This window comes from Vidua macroura, chromosome 6 (genome assembly GCF_024509145.1).
Source record: "Vidua macroura isolate BioBank_ID:100142 chromosome 6, ASM2450914v1, whole genome shotgun sequence".
NCBI classification, from domain to species: Eukaryota; Metazoa; Chordata; class Aves; order Passeriformes; family Viduidae; genus Vidua; species Vidua macroura.
Window position 1 is genome coordinate 27,598,593 of NC_071576.1, and position 27,781 is coordinate 27,626,373.

The window sequence follows — 27,781 nt, forward strand, 5'->3', positions numbered from 1 at the left end:
AACATTCAGTGTGACTCAGCTTCTCCACATGCTATGAAGACATTGTTTAGCCCACAGCCCTTATATGTGCTGGATCAATATCTTTGTGCTGTAAAAGACTTCCAGGTTTTATCAAAGTTCTTGTTGCAGGTGCTGGTATGATAATCACTAAGGGCTTCTGAAAACCTAACTAATCTAGAAGAAAAAAAAACCAATCATCACTAAAAGAGACAGTTAATTTTAAATTTAAGGAAAAGTTCAGTGAGGACTGAAAAAATTAAAAAAACAACTGTCATGAATGAAGCAACAGAAACTAACCCTTATAGAAGATGTGCAAAATTGTAGTAGCATATAAAAAGACAAAAACAGGAAGATAACTTTTTTTTTCATTCTTAGCAGTGAGAATCCGTCTGCCTGTATGCTTCAATTTTATTATGTCAAAAGAAGTATTTTTGCAAAATTACACACACAGCAACAGACTTTTTTGTCTATTGGACTACATTACTAATTGCAATGAAACATCATAATTGTTTAGAGTATATGTTTTCCAGTTCTTCCAGGTTAAATTTTTCAGTGGAAAGAATTTATTTTTCATGTGGTTTTCATTTGACATAGCTACTATGCTAATCTTTCTAATACATATTTATTCAACTGAACTGGTGAAGAGTTGTCTCACCTTAGAGAGTCTTATCTTTCTTTGAAGTTAATTTCCATTCTAAATTGTGGTTTACCAGAAAAAAAGGAGGCAGAGTAGGTTTCCATTTGGATAACTATGTATATGATTTGTTATTATTAATTATTTTTGAAAGCTTCACAATTCAATTTGAAAATACGTTAGCATTTAGATATATCACTTCTTGTAAAGTTTCATTTTCTTATAATAAAACCGTTTGATTGTCATAATAAATAGAGTTTTAAATATAACTAACATTTTTTTCTGTCAGCTTCTCTTTGATCCTTGTTTTGAGAAAGACTGTTAGTAACAGGATGTACATATGGATATGTACATATGTACATATGTATGGATGTACATAGTTCAGCTCATATTTGCATGTGGAGGGACCAATGCCATTGAAATTACTGACTGATGTGATGGATACTGGATTAAATGAATTATTGAATACTTATAATTAGACATTCTAGTTATTGAAATTTGAGTCTACCTTTTTTTTTTTTTGTAGTAACACTTGAAGGCTTTTTAATTGAAAATCCAGAATTTGCATAATCATTTGGCTTCTATATATTAGTAAAATATTTTGGTGGATTTTCTTGAGATTTACAGTTGCTAAGGGTAAAAACACTTCATTGCTTTTGTGTTGCATCTGCTCTGCTGAGGAAAACTTAGTGCTGAGGCTCCTTTTACCCTGTGTTTTATGGATGATCTGCTGCCCACAATCTTGGCAATAACTTGACTTATAATATCTTGAGATCCTGATCAGCAGTCTTTTTCATCTGAAAACATAATTTTATTTTGTATTTCTTTAAAGTCTTATGGGTAGATAATTGTGATGTAATATTTTTTAGAAAATGAAAGAAGCACACAATTTCAGTTATTACAGGTGACTTCAAATGCTAGTAACATTTACTCTTTTTAACGTAAAAGCTATTATAATGTCATATAAGACATGTTCTATACGAGTGTTTAGACAGCATTTTTTTTAATGCTCAATGTTTGGAATAGAAGTCTGTTATTTGCCTGTTGAAGTTTCACTTGTTAGTAAATTTATTTTTTCACTTATATCTACACATATTTTGTTTCTGCTTATTGGTGGAAAGGGATTAGTTAAAACAAAGGGGGAGAACTCATTTTAGAGTGTTTCCCGTGACATTTTCTTAAACCAAGACACGACTATCTAATAAATAACATCAAGACTGGGGATAGACTTGAGTTGATTTAGAAATTTTGCTAAATTTTAAATCTGGAACCTAGAATTGCTGGTAAGTGATCATGTTAAAAAGCTAATATTTCTATTTCTAAAAAGGGGGAGGCAGGACATGTTTGAAATACACAGCTAAACTGTGGCAGTTAAGCAAGTTATTATGCTGTAAAGGTCATTTATCCAGTTTGACTTGTAAACTAAAGCACCTTTGACTGAAGCACACTGAAAGGCCATTAAAGTGATTAATTTTATTTCACACTTGGACTAGGCAAACAAGGTGTTTATGGACAGCTTTGATATCTTAATTGCTACTGATGACTTGTTAAGCAGCCAGAAATACATCCTGTTTCTGAACCCCATGTAAGCAAGTCTTCCACTCCTGATTCTTACAGATGTACTGTATTTCCTCATTATGGCAAAAATAATGACCATTTAACTCTGGTAATTCTGCTTTAAACAGCTATTATACTGAAACAAGGCCTTCAGATAGTACTGGGGAATTTAGCTCCAATACCATAGTTCTCCTGTTTTGTCTCGTGTTTAGCAAAACTCAGTGTAATACCTTCAAGCACCCTGGCTTCTTTTTGTTTACGTTGCTCTGTGCATATCAGCATTATTGTTGGCAGGAATAAGCTTAGCTGAGGGAATTTTTGTGACTGTTGCAACAGTTGGTCCTTATACAATGTTTGAAGAACCGCACCATCAAAACGACTGTTTTGACATGAGAGTAGTGTATCTGGGGAAAATGAATTCAAACAGAAGATATTTCTTGTATGTAATTTAACAAAAAATGCTGTGATTGAGTTTACTTTTTTCTACAGAATATAAAAACTTATACACATATTTCTACATACATAGTATGTGTAATATTGAAAATATTTTTTTTTAGGTAGAAAAAGTATAGCTATTTGAAAAGAGCAAATGGAATGGGAACATAAAGAGAGAGCAAGCAATTTAAATAATAATTTATTTACAGGGAAATGCCTGTGGTACTTCTGAAATCCAGTGAAATGAGAAAAACTTTGCAGTTTTTGAAAAGGATCAGCAGTTGCCATTTGGAAGAATAATATTTTACTGCCTCTATAAAAGAAAATTCTTAGGAATGCTACAGTGTTTGCGTATAACCTCAAAACATACCAGTTTATTTCTCTGGCTGTACTTGTCATTGTGTTTTTTTCATTGCATGTTGCCAAAACATGGAGTAGTGCATTGGTGTAAAATTGAGTGGATTCTTTTGTAACATAGAAGGGGTTTCTTGGTTGCGTTTTCAGAACAAAGTCTTAGTTCTTTAGGCTGGGAACATGAAGAAAAGTGCCAATCTTTTTGCTGCAGGAAAAAAAAAAGAAAAAAGTTATGTAGATAATAATATCCAGTGTATAACCTCAGTTTTTTTAAAAAAACTTTTTTTAGTTTAAACAGAATTTAATGTGATTTTGAAGCTCCAATTTCTCTGCATTGAAACAAATGATTATGATTAAATTTTGAAATACTGTTTTGAAACATGGTTTTATGTGCCTGGTAACTTCAGTCTCAAAAAACAGATATTTCATATTGAGTTGTCATTTAAGCATTGCATCTTAGGCAGAGCTGAAATATATTTCTTTTGGCTTCAAAGCATCTTTTGGGCAGACATCTGGGGAGAGATCATAGAATCCTGGAATGATATGATATGATATGATATGATATGATATATAATATAATATAATATAATATAATATAATATAATATGGCACTCCAAAGGACATCTAGTCCAAACACCTGCTCCAGGTCTAATTAAATCATCTTACTCATGAACTTGTGTGAGGAAAAAGTTACCAGTAGTGGCTGCAGGATACATTTACTTCTATCTCATTTCCTAGTGGATACTGCATTGTTCACAGGAAGAGAAAGGCAAACGAGCTTACTTGCTTGGAGGAAAAAACATTTCAGAATATAGTGATAAATATTTTCATAGATGAAAACATATATATCATATTTGATCCTAGTCTGAGAAGTGGCCCAGTCTGCCCTCAAAATTTCATTATACATTCATTGTGTTTTACATTTTTGTATTTTACAGTTATGTGTTTTACAGCATAGTAAATTCTCATGGGTTTGCATTTGCAGTTTCCCGAATGTGGTTTTTATGGAATGTACGACAAAATCTTGCTCTTCCGCCATGACCCTACCTCTGAGAACATTCTCCAGTTGGTGAAATCAGCTGCAGATATCCAAGAAGGAGACCTAGTTGAAGTTGTGTTATCAGGTAACTAAAAAACAATGAAAATTACTGTCATTCTTTTGCAAATGAAAATATCCAGAGTAGTTTTCTCCCAATTAGATTTTGACCCAACATACGTGAGAGTCCATACAACCAAAATTTCCTTTTTCTTGATTCCTTTCTCAGACATATATAGGCGTATTATGCCTTTTACTTTTTTTTCTGTTGCCCTGCATATTTTGTAACAACTCCTTTCATGCATATTACTAGTTAAGCAACAGGTTAACTAGTTAATAGTGTTAATAAGCCAGTTAAGTAGTTAATGTTAACATTAATAAGCTTTTTGCTCTATGTAGAGTGCTATGAAAATGTCCACTGGAAATAGAGTAATTGCTTTTTCAAAGTCCTGCATAATTATGCTTGCCAAAACTGCTCTGACTCTTCACATGATTTATTTTTTTTAAATTATGAGAGGAAGGGGAGAGCACAATTATGTGACTCAAATATAGAAGAAGTCTGAGGATGTCACTAGGTGTCAATAGGACTTGTCAAAAGCTTAGATGTAAGAAGATGTGAGCTTTGTGACTTGGAATGGTGCAAAGTTTGCATGGGTGTGCAGTAGAGTGCATGCTGGAACCTTAAAGATGTAAAGGTGCTATTTGGCAAGTAAAACTTGGAAGATGGTTGAAGGGCTGATTTTTTGCAGTTGGAACATGCAGTTAGAACATCTGGAAAGATGCTTAAAAGTACAGAGACATGTATGCCATATGAAAGTAAAAATTGCAACTGTAGAAGAGTGTAGGATTAGTGAAAAGAAAGGCCAAGTCCTCAGGAATGCTGAAAAGAATGGAAGTAAGAGTTAGGTCACATTATCTAAGCCAACTGAGCTTTTAAACATAGGGTTTTTTTTTGTGTTGGACCCTATTCCATATTCTTTGTTTAGAATAGGAAAAAGTGAAATAAGGAATAATGCATGTCATTCCTGTAAGTCATCATTCATCTTTTCCATATCAGGAGACAAGTTTTTCACTTTCAAAAAGATACCAGTAATCTGAAGGTAATATGGGATGCAGTGAAAAAAGTTAACAAGGACTTTAGTGCTTTATTTGGTATATTGTTTATATTGTTTATATGAAACGCAGATTCTTCTAGGTTGCCAAAATTAAGCAAGTAGCTGTATAAATCTTTAGGAGCAAAGGACAGCTAATATGTCATGGCCTGACTGATGGCACTATTACAAATTAAAACCTTCAGTTAGATGTCTCAAATTAAACACGTTTCCTCACTAAACACTTGAAAGCATTAGTGTCCTCCCCTAAATGAGCTTAAACTAAATGCAGCAATTCATTTTTGCAGACAATTCCTGTGTCATGTAAAGGGGGGGAAATATTCCCCGTCCTGCAACACTGAAAATGAGAAAGAAATGTACAAAAAATCTGTAAGGTTTAGGGAATTATTCAAACTAATGCAGGCAGTTTTTTATTGAAAAATATATAGACATAGTTTAAAATTATTATGGATTTTGGGAATAGTACCTATCAAAGTATCTGTGGATGGGTTATCTCCTTTTTAATTAAAGGACAAAGTCTATCTAAATACAGGGCCATAAGATGTCTTTTTCAGGATGTTTAATAATCACTGAAAATTTATTGTGAAGGGATTAAAAAAACTTGGAAACAGAAGAGATTGGCCTTCAGCACTACAGCGTATGATATTGAGTGCTTGAGTGGTGGAAGGACAAATGAAATACAATATGTGTTCAGATGCATTTGTTAAACTGATTGAAGTGTTTTATTTCTAGCCTTCATTATAGAGAACTAAACAGATTATACATTCTAAAGTTCTGTAAATTCAAGGTATATTATGGTAATTGCCTTTGAATGTCATGTCCAAAAGAGGCAGTAGTTTGGACATTGTTACTGCTATACCTTTGCTGCTGAAAACTCCTTGTGCTTTGGGTCAGCATCCCCCGAGGCACTGATATCTGATGTCAAAAGCTGTACTGATCGACTGCATTCATTTTTTATTGCTGAGGTCAATACTGGTCAGAGTAGAGAAAGCTGAACTGTCAGTCCTTGTATTCAGGGTTATACAATCAGTAGTATGCGTTTTCTATTTTTCATTGTTGTTTACTTAAAACTTTTATAAAAAAGGCTGGACCAGCCATGTTTTTTTTTTTCCTACTGGACATATGTTCTTGGCAGTTTAAGGATTAGTAAATATGATTGTTTTATGGTTTAGAGCTTATATTACAAGTTCCTGAAAGAGCTGAAAATTATCTACAGAAACTTACAGAAGAGAGGTGTTGTTCACTGTAGCTGAAGCACCTTAGTCCATTTTAGTGAAGAAAATTGTATCTGCAGTTGTCATGCAATGTAACTGAAACAGTTCGTGTTAGAGCAAAAGATTTCTGGTGAAACAAGAAATTTACTCAGCTTATATTGCAGCAGCTGCTGTGTTTTTGTATTCCTAATGAATATTATTACTTGCATTTTGCATTGGTACAATACAACGTAGTATTTTAATCGACTGCAAGAATCATGTAATGCGCTGAACAAATGTTGTGTGTCTGTCTGCTGTCTCCTCCAGAGGAGATAAGCATAGGCTGTTGCAGTCAGCCAGATGAATTGTGGTTCAATGCTGATATAGATTCTGGCATTTTGGAACTGGAAGGTCAGACATTATTATAAGAGTGGAAGCAAAAGTGTATGTTGAGTGTATGAGATTTAGTTATCTGCGAAAAGAGGAAAAGGGAACTTTTATTATGAATGTACTAGCCCTAATAAATATGGGTTTAGTTCTACTTCTATTATTTTTTTCCTTTTATGTATTTTTAAAAAGATCTGTTTGAACATTTTATTTATGGGATTCTGATAGTGTTTGTATAAGAATATGGGAACACTAGAGAAATATATTAGAACCAAAAATTTGTAGGTTGAACACATATGGTTTGTTAGGCTGAACTCCTGGACATTCTTTGAACAGTATCACTAATACCCACTAATATAACTCACCATGTTTCTGTTTTCTTAGCAGTATTTTTTATTTAATTTTTTCTTCAAAATACTGGAAAGTTCATCTTGTCTTCAGATGCACAAAGGAAGAAAATTCTTTGCTACTTCTGTGGAAATCTCCGCTAATGTGTTCATTAAATCCAATATATATTTCTATGCATTTCAGACTGCAAAGCATCTGAATCTTTGGAGAAAGGATTTTATCAAAGTGTATTTGTAGGAAGGGTTCCTTTTATTAGAATACCATCAAAAAGTAGTAGGCAGCCCAAAATCAGGAAGCAAGGTACAGAAGTTGCAGTCTAAGTTACAATCAAAGATGGCTGGAAATGAGTAGTCAGTCGATCATAAATACTGAAAGGAACAGAAACCAGAAGTTACATCTTTTTAGATCTCTCTCTCTCTCTCTCAAATGTAGTTTTCCTGTTTGCTCAAGAAAAGGAAGCATGTTTATGTAAGTGAGTTTAAGCTGAAAAATGTCCTTCAGTCTTGATGTGATCAAGTAGTATTTGCTGAAATCTTCAACTGGATCTCTGAAAAGTTAACTTTCATGTTCCACTCATGAAATAAAGGATGCAAACATTAATTACCAAAGTAACATAATGTAAAATTCACAATAAATTTGAACAGAATGGTTTATTGTGATAAACTCTCTTCTTTAAGTTAACCCCTAGTTTTTTGGAGATCTTCAGTGTTGTTTTGACTAGCTTATAAAAATAATTTATTTCAACTGCAATTTGTTGATGCATTGATATTAATGATAGATGCTGTCCTTCATACGCGTTCTTTGCAGAGAAGTTAAATAGTTAACAGGTTTTTACTTTAAGTTGTTACATGAGATCTAGAAAGTAGATGAGTTAGCCCCTTTCTGAAATTAATGATGTGTTGAAGATGTTATTTAAAGCTGTCTGTTGATGCAATTGCCACACTTCATCTGTGTATCTCTGACTTTTTTCAGAATAACTGTATTTGCTGTTTTTTTAAATGGAGGCACAGAGTCTATAGAACAAGCTGACAGATGAGAATTGCTGTGTTTCTGTACATCTGTATTCTCTTTTTGAGTTGTGTTTTTTGAGGACTTCAAGGAAACAATTACTTTAGACTTTAGACAATGTCTTTAGACTTTTTTTTGTCAGTGTAGTTTGTCCTCTTCTGTACGTTGTTCATGAAGTTTATTAAAAACTGCTGTGTAAATTTGCTGTGATATAAAAGAAAAAAATAGTATATTTACAGTTTTAATATGGGTTTGTTTATAAAAATTCTATCTTGTTTTTACTGGGCAAAGTTCCATTGAGATGTAAGAGGTTTTTGTCTGCTGCTGGAAAGCAGACAGTGAAACGTTAGCATCTTGTGTGAATTAGTGGAATGTACTTCATCTGCTTGCTGTGACCAGTTGTGCTCAACTTGGCAGGATTCCTAAAGCAAGAAAGTCAAATAGCAGCTATTTTACGTTCCCTTGCTGAGCTGATGAGGGCAGGAATTGATCCAGTGCTTTTGTTAAGAAGCTGTTTCTGTTGCAATATCACATAGATGGTAGATCACCTGATTGTTAGATGTGGACCTTTTATTTTGATTTGGTACAGTATATAGTGCCTATGATAAAATATACTGGGCTGAATAAAAGCTGTGGATAGCTGTACAATTACAGTAAATACCATTTATCAGCACATAACTGGATTGTAGTGTTCAGCTTGAGATGAAACACTATGATATTGTATCTCTGAACTTAATGTTATAGTATTTATATAGTTGGTCACAGTTTGTGATTCTGCTTTGTTGTGATTGAAGAGCATCCTTCTCTTGGTGCCTTCATGGCTATGTTAACACGCTGTTTTTTGGTATCTTGAGAAATACAAGTATCTTTATTCTGTCTAAGATGAAATTTTACAATTATTCTTCCTTTATGTCCTTTCAGTTTTCTCTTGCTGTCATTTTTCTTGTTTCTGTAGAGATAAGCCTCATTCGTGATTAGGTTAAAGTTGATTGATTTTGTATCCCTCACTTTTCATTAGTCTAACATTTTTCTTGGGTCACGAATTTCAGATAGAGGACTGTGTTTGCAGTTGTCAGGACTGAAAGATTCTTTCATTTTTTGTTTATGTTTGCCTCATTGCCTTTTTTTTTTTTCCCCATATATAACTGTGTTAATTGTTACTTTCTGGACAGTGCCTGTATATGAGAGGTCACTGTTCCGCTGCTACCTAATAGATCAAACATCCAACCTTATACATCTCTAATTGTCTGATTTTTTACGAGAATATGTTTTTGGTTTGTATGCTCTTTAATGAAATTGTCAGTTCATTTGAGATATTTCACCAGATTTAATGCAAACACTTTCAGTCCAAATGCTCATAAAGAAACGATGCTTTCATGAGAGAACAGGGTAAATGCTCAAATGGATGAATAACTGTTTATGGCTTAGGAAGCAAAGGGTAGAAGTGCATGCTATTTTCACAGTGGAAGCAGATTACCAGCAAGGTACTTAAGTCTGTGCTGTTAAATACATTAATGAATGATCTGGAAAGCATTACTAGTAAAGTGTCAGGTGTAGCAATGGAACTGAAAATGGCTTGTAATGTCACTGCCCTTGTGTCATCTGCCTTTGTCACCTTCTCTGCTTTAGAGAATGCTGATGCTGCTTTGAGAACTCCTTTTTCAAAGACAGGATTCCAGGCTTAGTGGATTTTTGTCTCATCCAGTAATTCTTATGCTTTTGTATTCCTATCACATGATTTCACTGTTAAGAGACATAATTCATTTCATACCACTTTAACAGGCCTCACCTCAATAAGTTGTACAGCCAGCTTTCCAAGAAAGGTGGAATTGAAGCTGATTAGCTACATTAATTGCAGTTAATGTGTTAAAAAATGCCTGTCAACTTCCAAAGTGGACCAAATTAAATCTTGGTTTTATTTGTATATTATATTTATTTTAAAGCCTCTGGAGTTAAACCCCCCCCCTTATTCTCCTTAAAGTATTCTGAGTTCAGTGAGGCATTTTTTTTACCTACCTTATTAATTTTTTTCTCAGTTTTCTTAATATGATACATATCAGATTTACAATTTAAAAAAAGATTTTAGATACTATAATTTTGACTGAGTTTAACACAATCCACTTAGTAACAGTAACTCAATATGTTATTCAAGATTTATACTTCAGCAGCCCTCATGTCAGCTGATCCTTTCTTAAAACACTTGAGGTGATGAATGAAACTTGGAGTCTGCAAAATTTGTCCTATATTTTAATGGATATTTGTGTGCTCATTTAGACTTAAAATGCAATACTGTAATCTGATTAGCATTCGGAATCAATATGGAACGCTTATAATTAAAAAGGCATTGATGGAAAAAAGTGCATGATAATAAAAACCATATTTTCATCAAAGGACTCTGTTTACTGTTTTACAAATTTATTTACTACTTAGTCTTTCTTTACATCTATGGTATGTGAAACTTGTGTATAGCTGTAAATTATTTCACAGGATATGCCTTTAACAGCACTTGAGCTTTTCTTAAAGATAGAGTGTCAAAGTTCAAATTCCTTTTTGTGCACCTCATCACTGAAAATCTTCAAGCATATACCTTCAATGTGTGTGTGTGTTTATTTACTTGAAATTTATATATGTAGTTGAAGTTTTAATATTTTCTTTCTATACCCTAATGGATTGTCTTTTGCACAGCCAGAGGTGTGTGCACCTCACTTTGGAGACTGCTGCTGTAGGTTCAGTTGAAGTTGTATATAAGGAAAAAAAATAATCTCTTTATGAATTTTTTTTGATATTTGGTAAGAAAACTTCAATTAATTTTTTTCTCCTTTTCACAGTTCTTCATATTCTGACAATTGTTTTTGCTGCTAACACAGATTTTAATTATAAAACTGCCACCATTCAAAGAATTCTCTTTTCCTCACCAGCCGCCATCCCCTTTCATCAAATAATTGCCTCCTCAGTAGGTAATTCTCACTAGCTACAGATTTAATGGGGAGCAAGCCTTGCTTCAGCTAAGCAGAAAACTCTTTTATTTGTCATACAGTTTAATTGATTTGTTCAATAGTTTCTTTTACCAGTACGTGCTTGATGAAACATTTGTATCAGTGTGTTTGTTAAATGACAGTAGTGGTCCTGAATAGAGAGTAGCTATAAATGATTCAGCACATTGAAAAATAAAGGGTAACCCACTTGGAATAGCTTGCCCACTTGGAACAACATAAGACAATTTATATCCATGGTCGACAGTGTATTCTACACTGCTCAGATATCAGGGAAAAAAATGTAGTGTTTGGAGGAGCTCTCTGCTTTTTTAGTTTTTCTGAAGTTGTTGTCTCAATAACTCAATGCTTCAGTAGGCTTCAAATTAAATATGGCTTATGTAAAAAATATATCTTTCAATATCAATATTGAACTCATGAATTTATTTTCATTGACTGACTGCTGGCTTTGACTTTGAAAGAGCAAATAGAAATACACAGTGTCATAGTAATTTCCTAAAAATTAAGTTTGCAGCCCTTTGTGGTAGGATACGCATCATCTTCTAGTAAGTGCTTGAGGTTTGTAGCTAAAAGAAGTCTGAGTACAAACAAGCAAGCCTCTTCCCTTGGGGAATATAACAATTTGAAATGGCAGCTAAGGGGAAGGAACTCAAGGACCGCTGCAGATTGCAGTCTGCTAGTTTTTATATCTCTATGGTAGTTGTGACTCAAGCCTGGAGATACTGTCATTCCAGCTGAAATCTGGCTCTGGCTTTTAAAGAGGCCCCAAGAATGTTTCTGTTTAATATAGTCAAGATGTGACTTGTTGCCAAAAAGAAGGTTGGAGAGCTTTCCTGCTTCTTAGGACATGAAGACTCCTATCACTCTTGTTTGGTAGTGCAGAAGGTTATTCTGCAGCAGTTATGTTTGTTTCCTGATTTGTTGGCGGTTTTTTGTTGGGTTTTTTTTGGGGGGGGGGGGGTTGTTTGGTTTTTTTTTTTTTTGCTTCCTCTGCTTCTTGAGTTTAGTAAACTCTTACTCATTTCCTCTCCAAACAAAAAAATTCCAGTCTTCCAGTCTTTTAATCTCTTTATATGCAAGTCTGTTCCATGCCTCTAGAGGTTTTCCTCATCTGTCACAGCTGTTCACAGCGACTGAACACAGAATGTCATATGGGGAATATTAGTATCACCATTTCCTAGTGTTAATTTATAGTTATTTATGTGCATGGGTGAAATATGGGGTAAACATCTTGTGAGTAGAACACTTCTGTTGTCTTTAGTGAGCAACTAAACATTTTGCTTATGTAATTTTGATCTTCTGATCAGGTTAGGCACTGGAGATGTTTTAATGATGAGTCATTATTGAAGTTTTGTAAACAATTTTAAATAATCAACCACAATTCAGAACAATAATTAATTTATTTCTTCTAGGTTATGTCATCTTGTGCATTTCTTTAGCATTTTTAATTTCCCTTTTCTAGTATTATCCTAGAAAGATTCAAGTGGGGCTGAGAAAACTGAATGGTTATATACAGTCATTCTTCTGTTCCATATCTCTGATAGTCTCATCAAAAATCTGAAACCTTAAGAAAGCATTATTAATCAGACAGACACTAAAGTATATTCCAGAAGTGGTCATACTAGGATTTGTTGTTTCATCACATTTCAGAGGCTTCAGGTGAGACTGTCTGGCATTTAGTTCCCTTGTGTCCTTTTTCTCACCCTTCTTGAAGTGGAAATGACATTTGCTTTCCTCTAGAATTGGGGCATTTCCCCCAGTCACCATGATCATTCAAAGATTGTTGGGAGTGGCCTTGCAAGGACATCAGCCAGTTCCCTCAGTACTGCTGGGTGCATCCCATTAGGGCTTGTGGACATCCAATAAAACTATGCAAAAAAACCCCCAAAACAACCCACTTGTATTTGTTCTGTAATGGTATATGTTTATGAATTCTTGGGGTAATTCTAAAAGATATCTAAACCTTTGCAGGTAGGTAACAGTATAGTTAAAAATAATTTAATGTATGCAGAGGTGGTTCCTTCGTTCCTTACTGAGTTCAACATAAGATTGCACTTCTAATTTCATTATACTTTTAGCCAGTAGCATTTATTCACCATATAACAAAAAGAAAAAAAAATCTTAACCTTTTATGAAAGAAACTTGTTGGAATTAAATATGTTTTACAAGTGCTATTAATTCTTTTTGAGCACCTCTTATTTTTGAGCTTTTTTTCATAATCCTTGGAAAATAACTATGAAGATCATTAAAAAAAAAAGTCAGAGGAAATAAAAATGTAAAGGACTCACAGTATTTCCTTTAAGATACTAATTTAGATTAGTCAGAGCATGGAAAAGGAGCAAGAGCCTTTTTTTTTTTTATTTGGGGTTGCTCCTTAATGCCAGTAGTCAGAATCAATTTTGAACACTGCATCCATAGCTCCAGTAAACCTGCAGAGCATTTAATTTTTTTTCCTATGCTAAATTGATACCTTTGCAGGGCCTGAAGCTGTGATGTAAGGTATTGCTGTTTTTTCCACTTGGGTGAAAAATGGGTAAATCCATAATGAAAGGATTGTGTGATGGGATTTCAAATTAACTTAAACCTAGTGAGCTATATAGTTTGTAAATCTAAAACTGTGGAATCATTCACAAATATATAGAAGTCCATCAAAACTGAACTTTAAAAATTCAGAGTGTACAGATGAATCAAGCATATTGACTCATAAATATTAATCTTTTATTATCACTTCTTAAAATTCTGAGCTAGCACTGGACAAATGCTTGCAAATGGCTTATTGTCCTCTTCAGTTTATTACTTAAATCTCATGTCACTGTTGAGACAGTGTAAACAACAGCCCATAGTGAATCTGCATACTGGGATTCAAGAAGGAAGGAGATGAGAGCCTTACTTGGATGCCTCCCATGCTGACTCATTTGCTCCCACTCAGCCTTACATTTGCCAGCTTCCACTGCCCCTGTAAGTAAGGAGGTAGCTGCTGGCCAAGGAAGACTGGGCACAAAGTCTTGTTTGTTCATGCTGTGCCACCACTTGCAGCTACCAACCTTGGGCATCATGGATCAAAATTATGGAGGAGGTTCTCTGGCCTCCATCTCTCTCTGATCTCTGGAATCTTCCCCTATTTCCAGCATCTTCCCCTTCTTTCTGGCATTACTGTTCTTTTTGGGGATGTTTCTTTTCCTTCTCCATGGCTTTCTGACACCCAAGCTCATTTTTCCAAATAAAATAGTCCAGGTGCAGCAGCACAACATTTTATCAGCCTTGTAGCAGGTGATTCGGTTTCTTGTATCTCTGTCACTGGAGGATTGAGGACCTGCAGCTTTTGATATGTCTGGTAAAAAAAATTGCAGCTAGCCTGTACCAGTTGCTTTTAGCAAGTAGCAGGCTTCTGCTCAAGAGTTCAAAATTCAGTTCTGAAAACATATCTTCCCTCTGTCCCCACCTCCTACCTGAATGTCAGTTTAGCATTCCTAATTAGAACTGATTTTACCTAAAGCATTGGGTTAAAATTATAATAGGTAAAGAAAACAAAATGAAATTTATTATATTTGAAGGATTTTCCCTGTATGTAAAATTTAGAGTGGCAAAATATTCACATTCATATCCAGAAAGGATTCAAATTTTCCATATCGAAGTTTTCCTACTTCAAAGCAGAACAAATAAAGAAACAGAATGATTATAAATGTGCACATGTATAGATTTAGGAAGTAATTATTTCTAATCAGTATTAAGGTTCTGATAATTTTAGTTTCGTTTTTAATTCAGATTTTAGGATGGAGATCAGATATGAAATCTTTGGCCTGTATGAACTGCCAGAATTCTGCTAACTTAAATGAAACTCTGGAAACTCAGACTGTATTTGATTGCCAAGTTTGGAACATTGAAACGAATAAAATGGTTTCCTTTCTCTTAGTCCAGCTGAGCTGTATACTCAGTCATTAATTGTTATTGTTTAACCAATGCCTGAAGTTTAGTAGTGTATACTTGTGAGTTATATTATTTTTTTTAAGTGATGGTTGCCAGCACTTCTTGTAAGTAAGGACTCAAGTTACAAATGCCTGTGGGAACTCAACCAAATATATTACTCTTAAATGCATTCCAAATGGGAGAAGGTAGCAGGAGAATGCCTGCTTTTTGTAGCTGCAAAATATTGCTAGTCTTGTGATTGATGGTTTCTTCTGCCGTGTGAGGCATGGATGCAAGATGACAGTGCCCATTATGTGAAGCTCTGTTACTGATAATAGCAGGATCTCACCTCTGCTTATAGTTTAGAGCACTTTTGGACCTGGAACACAAAATGCTGAAGTAAATAGTTTGCCTCTTTCTGAATGCAATGCTTTTTCTCTCTGATTTGCAATGTCTTCATGTTTTACCTTCCAGCTGTGCTGAATTATAGATCTGCTACCGAGCCCAGAACAAGGAGTACTAGCCATTAACAGCCAAGTCATTAATAGACCTGATGAAATAGTCTTGTCAAAACTGTTGCAGTTTCAGTGCCTGTGTTTTGGTGATACTAGGAAAGCTTAAATTGATGATGATAAGGTAATCTGAGAGTTAACAGTGTAATGGTGTCATATAAAGAACATAAAATCGCAAACTTTTCTGCAGAGTAATTAAGTTTCTTTGGATGTGCTTATAGGCATATTTGGAGGCCTCCCTTTTTTTACAGCACAATTTTACATACAGCCACAAAATTGTCTTCATCCCATCAGTACTCTGTCAAAGCAAAAGGGTAACCTGATTACAGAAGGTTTTTGTTACCAAGAAAGACCTCAATTTAATCTGGAAAAAATATACATATCTTTCTCTTAATCAGCAGGGCTTTTTTTTTTTTTTTGTTTGTTTGTTTGTTTGTTTGAGTGAATAACAGGAATATTCTGAAGGTTAAAGCTTTGAACATTAATGGCTATATGAAAGGCTTCCTAGACGTGTAATTTTAAAAAAGTTGACTGACTAGGTGGTAGGAAGGAGTTTGAAAGGAGGACCGAATTTATAAATCACTTCCTAAGGCAAAACTACTAATGGGAGATTTTGATTTCAGGTTTGATTCTACAGGGGAAATTATATATACTTCTCACAATCCCCAGGTTTTTTTAAGCTATTTTAAGATAATATATTTTTAATCCATTATCTAAATTATTAAACTAACTCAAGTTAATGGAGTTACTGATTTTTAATAGCTATTTGTGGTTTTGATGCACTGTTCATACTATTTGTAAAACTACCCAGTAAATCAATGTACAACTCCTCTCCAGTCTTCCAATTTAGTAAGCATTATTGATTCAAAACAGAACTTGACTACAGGCATGATGTTAGGTTATTCAATGCAATTGTAATGAACTTAGATACATAAATCCTTTGCTATATTGAGATGTAGACTGTTTTTATTGTATATATCCCTTGTTTTAATAGTGGTTTGGTTGTTTCTTGTATGCTTCTAGAAACAACCTCGGGAAAGTCTATTTTTATAAACAAAAAGTTTGCAATATTCTTCCTAAAGCTGTAGATAAATATGCTATGCAAAATCCATGAACAGAAGTCCGGAACAGAAGAGATGAGGCTCGAATCTCTAGATGGAAGGTCTGAAGGAGACAAGTGGAGAGGTGGGAAGGCTTAGTGATATGTTTATAGCTGAGTTCCTGAGCAAATGTCGTAGCATGTTGTAGTGTGTTGTGTGACTGGAGTTCCCAAAATACTGAAGACCATGTCTTCACATATATGTCATGATTTCATAGACCAGGCTAGAGAAGAGGTAGTGAATTATTAAGGGTCAGTATGATTTGCATCTATAATTTGATCTTATCCAGCTGCTGACCCATCACAGCTCAGCTGGTAGACATATGTGGTAGGACCAGAAAGGTGTCTGCTGCCTGACTGTGACAACAAGAAATCTGTTCAACATCTAAAATGTGTTCTGAAGGGAGGGTGCCAAGAAGCTGGAGCCAGCTCTTTTCGGTGGTGCCAAGCAATAGGACAAGAGGCAACATGCAAAATCTGATGCATGGGAAGTTCCACCTGAATATAAGGAAGAACTTTACTGTGCAGGTGACCGAACACTGGGGCAGATTGCACAGAGAAACTGTGGAGTCTCCCACACCAGAGATATTCAAGAACCATCTGGAGCAATCCTGTGCCACGTGCTCTAGGATGACCCTGCTTGAGCAGGGAAGTTGGACCAGAAGACCCACTGTGGTGTCTTCCAAACCCAACCCATTCTGTGATGAGCTGTGTTTTCTAGCAGACCAAGGAGACCATTGTCATTACAGGGTGAGCATTGTCTGAACAGTGAATTTGACAATTGTAGTATGGAAAAAAATAGAAAAATAATATGTTTGAACAAGTATTTGAAAGTCCTTGAGAGAAAAATATGCCTTACATTTTTAGATAAATACAAAACTATTTAATTTAGTTTCAGGACATTTCTAATATGTTGGACTTATGAGGTGTTATGAGGTCCTAGTGTTATGAATTAAGTAAACTTTTGTAATATAGGTTTTATTAAATAATCCCGAGAGAAGAAAGGAAAATCCTGAAATAAACAAACTGTTAAATGATTTGCATTGTTCTAGTAAAAACATTTTGAAAAAGTGAAATTTGATATGATTAGAATCATTGGATCCTACTTTTGGGATGGTATTCTAAATACTTTTGTTAACAGATCTCAAGACTGGTTGAGACTAGAAACTTATTTTTGTGTGGACAATTTTGGAGAAGAGTAGTGGGTTTTTGCAAAGAAGCAACTGAGACCAGGGCATAAGTCTTTATTGATCCCCTCCTCTTGTTAAAAGTGTTTTCTTGATCAGTATGCAGATTTTTGGTTCTCTTTTCATTAGTAGACAAGCCAGGGTATTTGGATCTTTTAGGAATTCCTTTGAATTGAACCATTAAAAAACAGGGCTGGAAGGGGGAAGGGTTGTTTTGGTTCTGGGTGGGGTTTTTTTTGGTTTTTTGTTTTTTCTCTCTTTCTTTCTGTCAGTTGCAAATCAGGAATGTATTTCTGTTGAAAGACAGTATTTCTGTTAAATGCCTACATACTTATTGTATTCATCCTGATATCTGTGAAGAGTAAGCACACAAATAACTTGTTTAAATGGCAGTCTGAGTGAGATCAAATGTTTGCATATGTGATTAGTATTTAACAACATTTGACAGATATTTCTTTAGACTATTTGATGTATGTTTGTTAATAAGAAAAGGAAAATATTTCATTTAAATCTGTTTTTCAAAGTGTTGTGGTACTGGTTGTCTCTGTATTATAAATAGTTTTTAAAACATTTTAGTTAGTTATTTTTAAAGGTTGCACTTATGCCTTTTACTAGCCCCTCTACCTTTTGCAGCTGTTACATCAGTTGCAGGCTCATGTCACTTCGTAAAGATTTGGTACTTCAAGAAATGCACAACCATCTTCCAGGCTGCCCTGCAAGGTTTTTTTCTCTATTGAAATTTGGACATAACATTACATGTTTTGTTTTTAAGCTCTAATATACGTTTTTAACTTGTGTGATCAGTTCACTGATACCAACAAAGGCTGCTGAATTAATTATACCAAGTGATCAGCAGAAACAGACTATTTTAGGCACAAAAAAAAACCCCCAAAAAAACCAAAAAAAACCACCAATAAAACCCCAGCCTTTACTGGATGTGTTCAGTTTATTTTATGTACATATTACCTTCAAGATGTAGCAAGTAAAGTCTGTAAAAGAGTATTTTGAAAAATTTCTGATGTTTGATTGAATTCTGACAATTTTGGTAAATACTGATATGCTATTATACTCCTGTGTTTGATTGAAAAAATGTTGTCAGAGATGTCATTGCTGCAGGTTTGTAAATGCAACTTTATGCTTTTTCCACTGGTCATTGTAGTATGAAGATATATCATCACTCTTTTTATCTTCAAAATATTATGCAGTGAACAATTCCAAATTCAAGGTTCAGCATCATAGTGGCCAAAAGGAGTTTTGTTTTGTTCTGTGGTGAAGTACCTAATAAGTGAAGAACAGTAGTTATGTTACTTTTTATTTATCTTAATTTTTTTGTATGATCTCACTGCTATAGCTTCTGCTACATTTGAAGACTTCCAAATCCGGCCCCATGCTCTGTTTGTTCATTCGTATCGGGCTCCAGCCTTTTGTGACCATTGTGGAGAGATGCTGTGGGGGCTGGTGCGTCAGGGACTCAAATGTGAAGGTAAACTGCAGTGAGATGTAATTTTTCAGTCTAAAGAAGAGACTTTTCCATTCTGCTTCTGTGTGTTGTGTCTAATGCTGCTTTAAAATTAGTTAGAGACAGTAAGAACTGTCAAAGGAATTAACTGATTGAAGAACTTATCTTTTTGACTGCTCTGAGGCATCTTAGATACGGCTCTGTAACCTTGAGTGTAAAAAGCTTTGGTTGATATGTAGTTTTAAGAAAAGGCTGCATGTCTTGCTCTTCCCTTACAATTTTTAATGAGCCTGTGTCTCATTTTGTATTGCAGTAATTCAGATTATTTAACTGAAGTTACTGTCAATCCATATGAAGTTGTAATAGCTAAGCTTTCTCACTTTGCCACAACTATTTGACTTCTGGTAGACTAAATCAAATAGAATATACCACTTGCAGTGAGATTTCTTTACCTTCCAAGTGCTGGTCATAGAAATTTCCTGCTCTTTGAGACCACAGGTTTTGAAAAATCAGAGAAAAACCACTGGTTGTAGATGTATCTATTTGGAGCTGATAACATTATCTCTCTAACAATTTGCTAGAATAAAAAAGCAGGGTAGAGTGAAAAGTTTCATCAAAATTAAGGCTAAAGTTTTTGAATTTGCATTTTTTTAGAAAAATCCAAAATTACTTGCTTTTTTGAGTAGTAAACCATAATCAGATGGTTTTAAATTTCTCTTTTCAGGATGTGGTCTGAACTACCATAAGAGATGTGCATTTAAAATTCCTAACAACTGCAGTGGTGTACGGAAAAGACGCCTGTCAAATGTATCCCTAACAGGACTCAGCACAGTTCGAACAGTTTCTGCAGAGCCCTCACCCAGCGTGACGGATGAAGCCCTTCTGGTATGGGATTCCCTAGCTGCAGAGGCCATGGGAGGAGCTGAGAAACAATGATATTTAGTGCTATAGAATCTGGTTTTGCCTGTTACAGTCTACTGAGGAGAGTGGTATGTAAATTATAAATTAAGAGAAGGCATCTTGAAGTAAAGGGGAGGTCACCAACTTAAGGTATGTGGGTTTAAGGTATGTGTCACTTCTGATACTCCCAGGTGTATCATTTGTCAAGAATTACGTTATTTTTAAGGCCTAAAACTGCTACCCATGCTAATATAAATAGTTGGATCTTGAAGAATCTCTTCAGGAACTAGTTGAATTTCTTCTGTATCGGACCATTATTTCCCTTGGCTTATTAAATAGGAAAGGTTTGCCTCATTAGAGCACTGTGACCCAGACACCACAGCACTAAACTGAGTGTCTGTCACAGTCAAGTCTGTTGTTAATTAGTTGGAGCCTGCATATTTAGCATATTTCTGGGTGTTCAGAAGAAAGTAGGAGAAATCTCTTTTAGATCCTTAAATGGCTCTTTGTGGTGAATGTATTTATATGTCTGAATTCAGACGTGTTGATGTATATATAGATGTACAGTATACACAAAAGCACATAAATATATGGTATACTTGTATATTCATTAATATATTCATTTCTGAACTAAAAGCAGAATGTTCATTGCAGTAAATGACAATTTTACCTATTTTTTATTTTTAGCATGTTTGTTCTTTTTAGCACTCATGGTCATAATATACTTGAATAGTTAAGATTTTACACAGTGTACAAATGAATCCACTCCTAAGTGAAGGTTTTGAAAACCTTAAGGTTTAAAAGAGAGGAAAGAATTTATAAGTAGACACAACAATTATCATGTTTTCCTCTCAATTAGAATATTAAACTTATTAAACTTGACATACTAAAAGGACACTATTGCAAATTATGTAGACATGGTGTTAGATGCAGTACCATCTACGAACCATAATTATGTACTTATCCTACTGATTATCATTAGTCTAAAGCTACTTGGAAATTAAGGTTAACATTATGAATCTGTATATTTAATTGAAAAGCTGCATAAATGAGTAAGGCGCTTAAGTTCTGCAAACTACAGCAACAAATGTTTATGGATTAATCATAATTCTCAGCAGGTTGTTTCAGAAATTACTTAGACCAAGACAGAAAATTTTGAGGAAGACTGGTCCTAATTCTGAACTCATTTTTAAAAAATTTTTGTTAAAAAAATTGCATGAGTGAGCATTCTGGTACACCCTCTATAAATATTCACTGCGCTGTACAGTTAAAATGCATCAAAAATTTTTCAGTTTGAAAAGATTTTAAATTATATGACTGTGTTGTTTGCTGACACATTCTTATACAAAATACCTGTTTTGCAAAGCTATATATTTCAAAATGTTTGACAGCATTAAAATTGCCAGTGAATAGATGTAGTAAGTGCTGTCTATACTGCAGGCTATACTTCTCTGAGAACTTGTAAACATTGGTGTCCCTGTGTTCATGATTCAGAACATCACACATGCTCACACACACGTGCACACCCAAAGAAAATATATTTGCAGTAGGTAAAGGGAGGGGCCTGGAGAAATCAAATAGTTTTCTTATCTCACTTTTATTTCATGGAATCCTGGTATCATTTACCAGGTTTTCAGAAATGCTCTCACACACGGCTTCCGTATGTCTTTTGTTCTGTTTAGTTTTTTTGCCCTTTAAATGTATTTCTATTCCTACCCTCCCACCCTGCTTTTTTTAAGTGGCATAAGCTTTGTCAGTTCTCATGTACCAGATCTGTCCTTTGGACTCAGTTCTTCTGCAATGCTTATGAGATAAGTTTTATGGCAGTTTATATGGTGATGCCAATCAAACCATGCACTTTAGAATATCTCATTTTTCTACAGTCTATGTGAATACACTGAAAAACGTCAGCCTTGTTCATAAAAGTGTACTATTCATTAATAGTATGGATGTGTTACTTGAATCACTGCTAACAAAATATAATCTCTGTTATATCTATCAGTTCTTCAAATAGGACTAAAATAGATGTATTTTTACCTCTCGTTACCATGTAGAGTCAGAGCAATTGAGAAGAAATAATTCCTGGAGATCTTTGATAGATGTAATTATCAAACTGAGTTGTTTCTTCTTTTTTTTTTTTTTTTGTTGATGTGTACACCTGTTAGGAGACACAGCATGTAAGCCTGCTTTCTGGAAATATGGCACTTATAAAGTGAATAAGTTATGCCCTGTCTTATGAAATTTTGTCATCTAAAAATCTTCGAGACAGGATTATGTGAAATCATGCAAAATGTACCTATACTTTAATTATCTTTGCATAGGGAATTACCATGCACATATACAGTTTCAGTTTGTATATAAATGTTTTCATTAGCCAATAAAACATCTCATTTGAGTTGAAAATTGAATGGGGACTGTATTTGAGTACAGCTTTAAAAATCTACTTCCAAAGAATAAAATCTTCTTTTGATTCTTAACTTAGTAGTATAAAACTCATCAACAGAAATGCTAAAAACAAAGTAGAACTGGGAGGATACAGTGCAACCCGGATTTTTACATGTCTCAGCTCAAATGCAGTTCTTAAGCATTTACTCTGTAAAAAAGAATGAGAGTATAATATGATCCCACATTCATGCTTGCTTCTAAAATAACATTATTTTCTGTCTTTTTGTCCCTCTTATTTCTTTGTTCTGTTTTTTCTTCTTTCCAACTACCTGTCAGTCTCCTGTCAGCCCTGGCTATGAGGTATGTACTGAATTTACTCCCTACCATGTTATTAGCAACATCCTCTTTTATGATTATCAGTATGAGTTTGAAGGCGTGCAGGACTTAATTCAGATTAGTAAAGTCCAGATTCCAAAGTGAAGATCATAATTCTTATGCTAAACAGTAAAATTAGTGAACACTAAAATATTTCAGTACAATAGTGACTTTTGCATTTCTTAGGTGTGAAAGAGGTCATTCGTTAGACTGAAGCCCTATTTTATAATGGTAGTAACACATAGGAAAAAAAAATTAACTTCACTTTCAGGACTTGGGAATTTGCTGGAGTAATTTGCTGTAGTAATATAATAAACATTATATTTTTAACCTGAACAAACCTCACATTCAAATTCTCACCAGCAATAAACTTCTGACACCATACTACCACTGGGGTAGCTCTTTCTTTCAGACTGTGGTGGAATTAAAAAAAAACCCAAACAGTCTAGGATTCTATATTTCTGTGGAAATAGCCATGAACAGTGTACAAATAAGTTACAGCTCTATATAAAAAGAGTGTCACGTCTAATTAAAAAAAAAAAAAATTAAGTGGGTGATTCATGTCAAAGGTTGCTCTCTTTGACTTTCACTGTGGATTTTCTAAAGAAGTTTGGTTTGTGTTTAAAGTTTCAAAAGCTTTTGAAACAAAGAAGAATTGGCATTTTTCCCTTGTAGCATGTATTTGGGATGCAACCAGAAAAGAGCAGGCTTTGCACATGTTAAAAATACAGCATTTTAGAAATATGACATAGTTAGTCTGAGGAATATTTTGTTATGGTAAAATGAAGATTTCCATGGTCAAACATCTATTTCTTTGGAAGAAATAACTTTATTTCCTATAATCATAGAATGATTTAGTTTGGAAGGGATCTTAAAGACCATATGGCTCCAACTCCCTACAATGGTTAGGGTCATCTTCCACTAGACCAGTTGCTTAAAGCCCCACTGAACACTTCCAGGGATGAGGTTTCTATTTCTTCCTAAAACACATACATTCTTACTGTGTGCTCCAGAATTCCAGCTCCACAGACTATCCATAAAGCAATACAAAAATGTATATATAAACCACAGTTTTTGTAATATCTGAGATAATTGTATTCTAAATATGGTGCTGTCTAATAAATTATGAATCCACCAATCTGGATGATGGTGGGTTACCCTAAAGTAGCAGTAATTAAAGGTAGACGTGAAAAAAAAGTATTTGGAGGAAAACCAAAATTTTGTTCCTATTGTGAAAAGAAAATGTGTTAGCTATCTGTAGCTTTGCTTCAAAATACATTTATATGACACAATAGTATTTTATTTCTATTTTAAATATTATTTTGGGAAGTTTTATTTGTTTTATAGAAGTAACAAATATAGTAAGGTCATTTTATAAACACACTTGAAGTGATTTCTCAGAAAAAGTCTACCTGAGCTTTGCTTTTAAAATAGGAAAAATGTGTCTCGTAGGGCATAGGTAAGTGGGATGTTACATATTATCTTTGCTTTTTGATGAAGAATCAGGATTTACAGTTATTTTTTGCTAAATAATTTAAAATTTAAAATGTATATAGTTCTAGTTGAAAAGACTATTTATATATCACTGACAGAATACAAAGCACCAGGTGTTGCTTGCCTCTGTAGATATGTTATAAGCAGAGCTGGCTTGAGGCTTTTTAGCTATATATAGAAGAGTGATTCTGCAAAACTAGGACAGTAGATGCTCTGGGAGGGAATAGTCTTGAGTCGTGGGTGGTCATTTTCTCTTTCTTCCCTCACACCCCACACTTAATACAGATGCCCTTTTGTCTTAGCCCACTGAAATAAGGAGTCCTTGTTTCCAGTGACTCAGAAATAGCCACTCTAAGAAGCCTTTGTTTTCCACACTCCTACAAAAGATGCATCTCCTTTTCCCAGTTCCAGTCCCTACAGAATCTTGTGTAGGGACTCCCTCCCCAGCTCACTGAACTGGAAAAAAAAAGGCCCTTGAGGGAGGGAATAAGAAAGAGCTGGGGTGATGCAGCTGAGAGCGAGCGTCTTGGTGCCTTAAACCACTTCTAATTACAAGTCCCTTTTTAATGGCTGAAGTAGAGTTCATAAGACCAAAGATCCTCAAAGGTAAAATTAATATTTTCTTTTGAAGGCACTCGAGTTAACTGTGAATTAATACTGTTCTGTTATGATTTATTCTTGTCACCCTCAAGTTATCTTTCCATGCTTCAGTGATACATGCTGCACATTCCTCTCTGAATGGGAATTTACTTACGGTGTGCCCATATGTTTAATAAAAACCCCTATGGATAGAGCTCCTGGAGTTTGCTCCAAAATCGAGAGTTCATTTAAAAATAATAGAAGGTGAAATAGAAGCTTTGAGTAATTAAACTGATCCTAAGTAGTGTTCACATTGATCTAGTGCCAGTTGCACCAGGTGAATGAATATAGGGTCATACACTAAACAGAACTAAAAATTGAGAACTCAGTGAATCTGACTCTGAAAGTTGAATATAGGAATTTAAATTCCACAATATTTTATGTATTTTTTAGTTTTCTTACTTTTTTACAATAACTTAGTTAAACATGCTAAAGGTCAAAATAAAAAAGTATTTCAAATGTAGTTCTCTTTTTTCTTGAAGTGTTGCAGATCTATGATCTATGATATTCAAAGTGGTACATCTAGGGAAGATTAGGAGCTACGTTCTTGTGGTTTCTAAGTACTAGCATATTGAAAATTGACAAATGCTGCAGCACACATTTTGCTTCCCTGTAGTATCTCTAAGACTTCATTTATGATCATTTGGGTTATTGTGAATTGTGAAAACGTTACTTTGAGGGATAATGGCAATCAACACAACCTTTTATCTCCACTTACGTAGCCTAGGTGTGTTCAGTGGTGCTTTCCCTCCCTTCTAATATATAATCTTGTTTTTCTGTATTGGTTACATAGTACTGCCCCCAAACTTACTTCAGGCCTCACCAAGTAGGTTTGTCTGTGTCTCCTCTGTCCAGAGTCAAAACTTTCCAAACCAGTGTCTGTGGTTAAGCCTAAAGACCTGTCAGTTATCCCTGATTTGGTAAGGATGGTATGTAGACAGTGACAGATGGGACACATTTATATAGGCATTGCCGGGGGAGACGGGGGGAACCCCAAGATTTTATATGATAGGATACGTCAGAATAGTGCAAAGACTATCCGAAGGATTTTGTATTGAATTATAATTTGGCTGTGATACCTTTGTGTCATCATGTGTGCTTTTTCTCTCCCTTTTTATTAGCTTTATTCAGCAGGCATAATGAAGCTGCCAGGTCTGGCTTCTGATGTGGACATTCTAATACTGCACAATACTTGTATGAAAATAACTTATTAATTAATATACTTAAAATTATGAAGTACATGATACAAGATCAAACTAAACCTAATATTTTTGAATTAATTTTTGTCTGTAAGATGCTGGAAAAAAAGCTTTGTGCTATGTAAGTCTTACTATGGCTGCTGGTACTAGCAAATCCAAAAATAAAGGGTTTTTGTTTTGGGAATTCCCTGGTTCTGAGAAGTCAGCATAGTCCCACAATGCCTGCTGAAACCCAGTAATCTTCTATTGCTACTTTCCAAAATAAGGCAGGTTACAGACAGAGCATTCAAACCACTGTCTGCTGCTATTGGTGTCTGAGTAGAAGAAAGGCGTATATAATAATAGCTGTCTGTGGATAGTTTAATATTAAACAGCTTGTACTGAAGTCAGTTCTTTGATGTGTTTACACATGTGAAAGTGAAATGTTTTTCAGACCATAGCTATCTAACTGTGGTGCTTGTAGGATTAAATCATACACTTGACTTAGAGAGTAGTGCAGGAAGCCTTGAAAGACAACGCAGTTGATTGCAGTCTAAGTGTGGTATTGCAGTATATTTAACTGAAGATTTGTTTCTTTGAATTCACTTAATTACAGTCACATAGTTTAATTTGTAAAAGAAAGTCAACATTTGCATTGCATTAAAAACAGAGTTCCTGTGGTTACATAGATATCTATCACCTCACTTGACAGTAGCTTCCTGTGAAGAAATTGTGTATGAACGTATTAAGGCTTTATCATCTGCCTTTAATATAGGAAGGAAATGCATGTTTCAACAAGTCTGTTTCAACACTAAAAATGAAACTTCATCCAAACATTTATTGCTGTTTGGTATTTTTAAAATAGATATCACTTTTCTCTGTTGTCCAAGTAAATAAAAAACCCTAGATTGTAATAGTTTATTCTTTTGTTGAGGCAAACATTTCAAAATTGTAGGAGTACTTTTGTTATTTCTGATTGAATATCTCAGTGTAGACGACGGGAATAATGTTGCAACACTACTTAGATATTGAGCCTGCAAAAGGTTAGCACTTCTTAGTGTAAGTTTTGAAAAAAACATATATTTAGGAGAGTATAAGTTGTGTAGCATGTTCTCTTTTGAGTGAAGGTTACTAACTTGAGCATGTTTCCACAAGCATGATTGCCAAAATGGAAGTAGTTGCTTTCTGACTCTTAAAAAACATGAAGCTTTTTGGTGAAACTTCTCAGAATCCCTAGGAAGTATTTAGTGGGACTGTCAAAACCTTTTAAAAGGAGTAAGGCAAACAGCAGTCTCTTTTACATTTTAGACTAGCCCATGCAACTGGACTGCAGAGCTGGTCCTTGTCTTTGTTCCTAAGTGGCCACCTCTGTGTCCAAGCAGTCAGCTTTTATTGCTTCCCATTAGTCCTTTCAGCATATCCCTACAGTTTCTTTGATTTCTGTGCCCCGAAGGAATAGATGTGAATACTACAAGATGGTCAAACTCATCCAGGTAATAGGAACAGCTAAATCCATTGGTGGGGAAATCAGTATTTATTTCACTTTCTTAATTGCATTTTGCAGTGTATTTGGACAAGGTAGAAAAAACA

General features: G+C 34.6%; 1 protein-coding gene across 2 annotated transcripts in view; it reads left to right on the forward strand.

Moving 5' to 3' along the window:
• The window catches only part of PRKD1 (protein kinase D1), a 118,506-nt gene that overhangs the window by 56,029 nt on the left and 34,696 nt on the right, over positions 1-27,781 (forward strand). Inside the window, exons 2-5 of one of the 2 annotated variants that reach the window (XM_053981113.1) lie at positions 3,966-4,104; positions 19,113-19,244; positions 19,945-20,105; positions 22,842-22,865. In XM_053981113.1, coding sequence (XP_053837088.1) covers positions 3,966-4,104; positions 19,113-19,244; positions 19,945-20,105; positions 22,842-22,865 — 456 coding nt within the window. The remainder of the gene's footprint in view (positions 1-3,965; positions 4,105-19,112; positions 19,245-19,944; positions 20,106-22,841; positions 22,866-27,781) is intronic. The other variant, XM_053981114.1, reaches the window with a different exon arrangement.